At 54.3% G+C, this 6611-nt stretch overlaps 1 protein-coding gene across 1 annotated transcript in view; it reads left to right on the forward strand.

Annotated features, from left to right (window-relative positions):
- MYO7A (myosin VIIA) overlaps positions 1-6611 on the forward strand; it is a 107839-nt gene that overhangs the window by 50327 nt on the left and 50901 nt on the right. Inside the window, exons 19-23 of the mRNA XM_010831775.1 lie at positions 9-65; positions 2116-2210; positions 3781-3865; positions 4413-4631; positions 5080-5187. Coding sequence (XP_010830077.1) covers positions 9-65; positions 2116-2210; positions 3781-3865; positions 4413-4631; positions 5080-5187 — 564 coding nt within the window. The remainder of the gene's footprint in view (positions 1-8; positions 66-2115; positions 2211-3780; positions 3866-4412; positions 4632-5079; positions 5188-6611) is intronic.

A 6611-nucleotide genomic window follows, 5' to 3' on the forward strand; every position in this document is an offset into this window, starting at 1 on the left:
TGGCTGAGGCTGTGCTGGGCACCCATGACGACTGGCAGATTGGCAAAACCAAGATTTTTCTGAAGGTGAGCATGGCCTCAGACTCTGTCTGCCTTGGGGGAGCTGTGAACTCCCTGGGGTTGGGGGGAACAGGTCTTGGGGTCCCTGTAGAGGAGTTGCAGCACAGAATGGGGTCATTGCTGGGCTTTTGTGCTCCTCCAGCCCTGAGCAGGTGTGGGGTCTGGCCTCCTGGGTGGTGGAGGGGCAGTGGGTATTTGAGGGCCTCTCTGACCCCTAGCCTGGGGGTGGGGTCATGAGGAAGCAAAGGCCAGGGGTGGCCTCACCAGGGAGGCCTGGATTTAGTCTCGACCCTCTGGTGGTCTGCCCTGAGAATTTGGGCAGGTCACTGGCCTTTTCTTGGTTCTCGTTTTCCCATCTGCACAATGGGATGTGCTTGTGGTGGGTACTCTTGAGTGTATCTTTGGTCCTGTGCTTTCCTGCCAGGCATGGTTCATGCTGGGCTATGGTTGGCTGTGTGCCACCCCCCTCTAGTGTCCCTGGACCTGTCCCCATGCTCCCTGAACTGGCATCTAGGGCTCTCTGGCTCCCAGCACAGCCTGGGCAGGACTCTGGGGGCTGGGCAGCTGGGAGGGGGCAGGGCTGGGAGCAGGAAGCTGTGCTGGGAGAGCTTGATGGAGATGGTGGAGGTGGGACAGCTACAGCAGGGACAGGCTGAACCCTGGCTTCCCCATTTCCATTTCTGCTGTTCTAGATTTCCGGCTGTCCCGGGTGATGGGTCAGAGCTCCTTCCTCTGGCACAGGGTGGGGCCCAGGCAGCCCAGGACAACCGGGGAGAGGGAAGGGGGAGCCAGCCCTCAGCTGGAGAGAGTCCTGCAGTCTAGTCTGATGCCTCTCTGGCTGAGGGGCCTGGGCCAGTGTCTTCATCTCCTGGAACCCTTGCTTCCTGCCTCTGCGTCTCACAAGTGCTGTTTGGAAAGCACTGTTCTGTGTGCCAGACCCCAGCGGGAGTGGGCGCTTCTTGTCCATCATCTCATTTAGTCATCATAGCAGCCCATGAGGTAGAATTATTGTGCCCGTTTCAGAGGTGCAGCATGTAGAAGCAAGGTGCCCCAGGTCAGGCACTGCCCTGGAGCAGAGATCAGGACTTCCAGCCTGTAGTCCTGATGCTCAACTCAGGGATTAAGGGAGGGAAAGCTTATAGCATGATGACATCTAGTGCCAGAGACGTCTGAGGACTGTCCTCGTCCTCCACATCCTCATCTCTCTGGGCTCTTTTAATAGGCAGTGGTTTCCAGACCCCAAACCTACTTCTCATTCATTCACTCACTGATTCAGAAAGCCTTGGCTGAGCATCCGTCGGTGCTGGGCCCTGTCCCCAAGTGATGTGACCTGGATTATCTTGATAGGTGTGATTATCTGATGGATTATCTGATTATCTGAGTCTGAATCCCCTTCTGACTCAGCCTCCCTGGGGCAGGGCCCAGGTTTGCCTAGTTCACTGCAGTCCCACCCAGCACCGAGCACAGGGTGGGCACCTGCAGATATTTGATTCATGTACTGAATGAACCATGGAGTTTTGTCCAACTGGAGTGAGGGTTGGGGGCTTGGGGATGAGAAGGAGAGAGGGCTGGAGAAGAGGGCAGGGCCTGATGGTGGAGGGCCCAGGGAAGACCTGACTTGACCCTGGGAAGCATGGGGTATTGCTGTAAGATCCCTTCTTGAGAGGGTATCAGTCAGGAGACTGTTTCTAAGATCCAGGAGTGAAATGATGGTCGCCTGTCCCAGGTCAGTGGCTGATATGACAGAAACATCTAGAATAGCCAGGTCTCATCTCAGGGTAGAGATGGCCATTGGGATGGAGTCAGTGTGTGTGCGTGTTGGGCCCCTCCTGCTGCATGTGTCCCACCCAGGCCTCTGGGAACCAGCCGTGACAGTACCTTGTCTGTACTTGAGGGAGGCTGCCCCATGGCGCCATAGCACGCATGGAAGCCATTAGGGACCAGCTGAGCCCTAGGCCAGAGCCCTAAGTAAAGGAAGAGGGGCCCACTTGGGGCAGCCTCTGCCCTGGGACTGGAGGGGTTGTGGGGGCTCTGCTCAGAAGGCTCTGCCCTCCAGGACCACCATGACATGCTGCTGGAGATGGAGCGGGACAAGGCCATCACCGACAGAGTCATCCTCCTCCAGAAAGTCATCCGGGGCTTCAAAGACAGGTTTGTGTCTGGATGGCTCTTCCCCGCCTCCGCCAACGTGTGTGTGTGTGCGCATGCATGCACGTGTGTGCATATGCTTGGCTCACTGTGGTTCCTCCCATGTGGACACTGGGAATAAACACCCATGTGCATACACAGAAACATGCACACATGTGCAAGGCACACACAGGGTCACATGAACATGGATGAACACTAAGACACACGGGCCCATCTATATTCCGCATGCCCAGTAATACCTGCCTGCCCATGTGGGCTCATGAGACACACGTGGATGCTATGACATTTGTTAAGTTACAAGGTGTGTCCCGTATTCTGTGTAAATTACATGTAAATTACAAAGTGTGTCCCGTATTCCATGTGAGGGGCGTGTGTACAGTTGTGTCACCTCCCAGTTGGGTGGGGCTGACTCTGTGATTCAGGCTCCACTAAAACCACACTTCCTGCCCTTTTTGAGTTCATCTGGCCGCTCCCCTTCTCTTCCCATCCACCCACTTGTCCAGCCATCCTTGGTCCACTCATTCACCTGTTTTTCTACCCACTTGTCCATCCTTTCCCATGGCTGTGCCCTCGTTTCTGTGAGCATCCAGGCACTGGCTCATGGGCTCACCCACGTTGAGGTAGCCATCCTTCACTCCTCTTATTTCTATGTTCAGGAGACACCTGCTGTTTGATGTGTGACCTCTTGTCCTCCATGAGGTCAAAAATGACTGTCAGCCTGTAGCAGCGGCCTAGTCTGTGCAGGGGAACAGCATGGTGCTCAGTCAGAAGACCAGGGCTCTAGCCCCAACCACATCGAGTCTCAGTTTCCTCACATGTAATATGAGGGAGTTAAACGATCAGTAATAAGTGACGTTTACAGTGTTCCAGGACTTCCCTGGTGGCTTAGATGGTAAAGTGTCTGTCTACAATGAGGGAGACCCGGGTTCAATCCCTGGGTCGGGAAGATCTCCTGGAGAAGGAAATGGCAACCCACTCCAGTATTCTTGCCTGGAAAATCCCATGGATGGAGGAGCCTGGTAGGCTGCAGTCCATGGGGTCACAAAGAGTCGGATTTGACTGAGTTACTTCACTTTCACAGTGTTCCAAGTGTTTAATCTTTATCTTATTTACTACTTGTTGTTTAGTCACTAAGTCATGTCCAGCTCTTTGCGACCCCATGGACTGTAGTCCACCAGCCTCCTCTGTCCTTGGGATTTTCCAGGTACGAATACTGGAGTGGGTTGCCATTTCCTTTTCTAGGGGTCTTCCTGATCCAGGGATTGAATCCGGGTCTCCTACATGGCAGGCAGATTCTTGACCATCTGAGCCACCAGGGAAGTCCTACATTTATTCATGAATAACCTGAATGCCTACCTTATTGAGTTTATGTGACAAGTCTGTGAGGCAGGCAGGACAGGTATTATTCTGTCCATTTTACAGATGAGGAAACTGAGGCACAAAGAGGGTATATGCCTTTGCCTAAGGTTGTGGAGCCAAGGAGACACAAAGCTGGGACTCAGCCCTACTTTCCTGATTCCAAACTCCACCCAGACCCCTATAGACATCCTCCTGCATCACGCTGCTGTTTCAGGTCCAACTTCCTGAAGCTGAAGAATGCTGCCACACTGATCCAGAGGCACTGGCGGGGCCACAACTGCCGGAGGAACTATGGGCTGGTGAGCCTCCTGAGGGAGCGGCTTGCTGATCCACGAGGCCTTTGAACCTGGTTCCATCGTCATAGCACAGGATTTACCTGTTTGCGGGCGGCTGGCCTCCCGCCCCCGCCAGCCACTACCTTTCTTCCAGCCCAAAGTCCAAGTCTGCTTCTTGTGGTTCTCCCCTGCTGGTCAGCAATGTTTCTGCTTTTCTTCTGGAATGTCCTGGTGGGTTGTGAGCCTCAGGTTATTGAACACCTTACAGGGGGCCAGGAATGGGTGTGTCACATAGACACACCCATAGGGAAGGAACTGGGCTGCAGCCTGGACTTGGGGCTGGAGAGGCAAACAGGAAGGAGGCCGGCTCCTGGTCTGAGGATGGTGTCCCTGGTGGGGAGACCCACTTTGGGGGAAGCCAAGCGTACTCCCTGGGGAACTTTGGTCTGAGTGGAACCAGCTGTGCCTTCAGGGCTCGTGGGTTGGCGAGTGGAGCCAGGGCAGTGACCTCCATGGGCACGGCTGGTCTGGCATCAGGGCCGTGGTTCTGAGCTGGTGGCTGTCCTTGCAGATGCGGCTGGGCTTCCTGCGGCTGCAGGCCCTGCACCGCTCCCGGAAGCTGCACCAGCAGTACTGCCTGGCCCGCGGGCGCATCATCGGGTTCCAGGCCCGCTGCCGGGCCTACCTGGTACGCAAGGCCTTCCGCCACCGCCTCTGGGCCGTGATCACCGTGCAGGCCTACGCCCGGGGCATGATCGCCCGCAGGCTGCACCGGCGCCTCAGGGCCGAGGTGAGGGGCCCAGTCCACAAGAACCCCTGGCTCTAGGTCCTCCAAGGGGTGCCACTCCACCTCAAGCAGACAAATCATCCCGCATGTGGCCTGAGCCCATCGCAGGGGGTGAGGCGGGGGGATGAAGGGCTCTCCCTCTGAAGGATGCACAAGACTGGACCCTCATTTCCCTCCTTCCAGCCAGGGGTAGGGCGGGGGCCCAGTCCCTCTTGTGAGTCTTTGGGAGGCCAAGGCGAACCTGCTTCGGCTTTGGGATCAAAGGTGCCCTCAACCCGCTGTGGGACCTGGAGGGTTTCTCGCATGCCTCAGTTTCCCTCTGCTAAATTATTTGGCAAAGTCATCCCCAGTCCTGGAACTCAAAGGGGGTGGGGTGGGGTCAAGCTGGCAGGGAGCACTGTGACAGCCACACACATGGTACGGTGCCCATCCTGCCACCCGCCTCCCCCAGTACCTGCGGCGCCTGGAGGCTGAGAAAATGCGGCTGGCAGAGGAGGAGAAGCTCCGGAAGGAGATGAGTGCCAAGAAGGCCAAGGAGGAGGCCGAACGCAAACATCAGGTGAGCTGGGGACGAGTCGGCTCCTTGCACTTCCATTCACTGGTTCAGTGGCTCTCAGCCAAACCATCTGTTCATCCTCTGTCCACGTGACCTTCCTTCACCTGTGCGCTGGGTGCCTGTTCTGTGCCAGGTGAGAAGGTTGTGGGTCTGGGCCCTCAGCTGGGAAATTTTGTTGTTTAGTCTCCAAGTCGTGTCTGACTCTTCATGATCCCATGGACTGCAGCATTCCAGGCTTCCCTGTCCCTCACCATCTCTCGCAATTTGGCCAAGTTCATGTCCATTGAATTGATGAGGCCATCCAACCATCTCATCCTCTGTTGCCCTCTTTCTCCTGCCTTCAGTGTTTCCCATCATCAGGGTCTTTTTCAGTGAATCAGCTGTTTCTATCAGGTGGCCAGAGTACTGGGGCTTCAGCTTTAGCATCAGTCCTTCCTATGAATATTCAGGGTTGATTTCCTTTAGGATTAACTGGTGTGATCAACTTGCAGTCCAAGGAAGAGTCTTCTCCAGCACCACATCAACTTGTTGGCACTCTGCCTTCTTTATTGTCCAGCTCTCACATCTGTACATGACTACTGAAAAGACTATAGCCTTGACTATACGGACCTTAGTTGGAAAAGTGATGTCTTTGCTTTTTAACACACTGTCTAGGTTTGTCATAGCTTTCTTGCCAAGAAACAGTTGTCTTCTAATTTCATAGCTGCAGTCACCATCTGCAGTGATTTTAGAGCCCAAGAAGAGGAAATCTGTCACTGTCTCCCCCTTTTCCCCGTCTACTTGCCATGAAGTAATCGGACCGGATGCCATGCAATTAGTTTTTTTAACATTGAGTTTTAAGCCAACTTTTTTAACTCTCTTCCTTCACCCTCATCAAGAGGCTCTTTAGTTCCTCTTCACTTTCTGCCATTAGAATGGTATCATCCACATATCTGAGGTTGTTGATATTTCTCCTGGCAATCTTGATTTCAGCTTGTAACTCATCTAGCTTTGCATTTTGCATGATGTACTCTGTGTATAAATAAACAGGGTGACAATAAACAGCTTTGCCATACTCCTTTCTCAATCCTGAACCAGTCAGTTATCCTATCAGATCAGATCAGTCGCTCAGTCGTGTCCGACTCTTTGCGACCCCATGAATTGCAGCACGCCAGGCCTCTCTGTCCATCACCAACTCCCGGAGTTCACTGAGACTCATGTCCATCGAGTCAGTGATGCCATCCAGCCATCTCATCCTCTGTCGTCTTCTCCTCCTGCCCCCAATCCCTCCCAGCATCAGAGTCTTTTCCAGTGAGTCAACTCTTCGCATGAGGTGGCCAAAGTACTGGAGTTTCAGCTTCAGCATCATTCCTTCCAAAGAAATCCCAGGGCTGATCTCCTTCAGAATGGACTGGTTGGATCTCCTTGCAGTCCAAGGGACTCTCAAG

The sequence above is a fragment of the Bison bison genome, unplaced genomic scaffold (assembly GCF_000754665.1).
Source record: "Bison bison bison isolate TAMUID 2011002044 unplaced genomic scaffold, Bison_UMD1.0 scf7180017864531, whole genome shotgun sequence".
Taxonomy (NCBI): domain Eukaryota; kingdom Metazoa; phylum Chordata; class Mammalia; order Artiodactyla; family Bovidae; genus Bison; species Bison bison.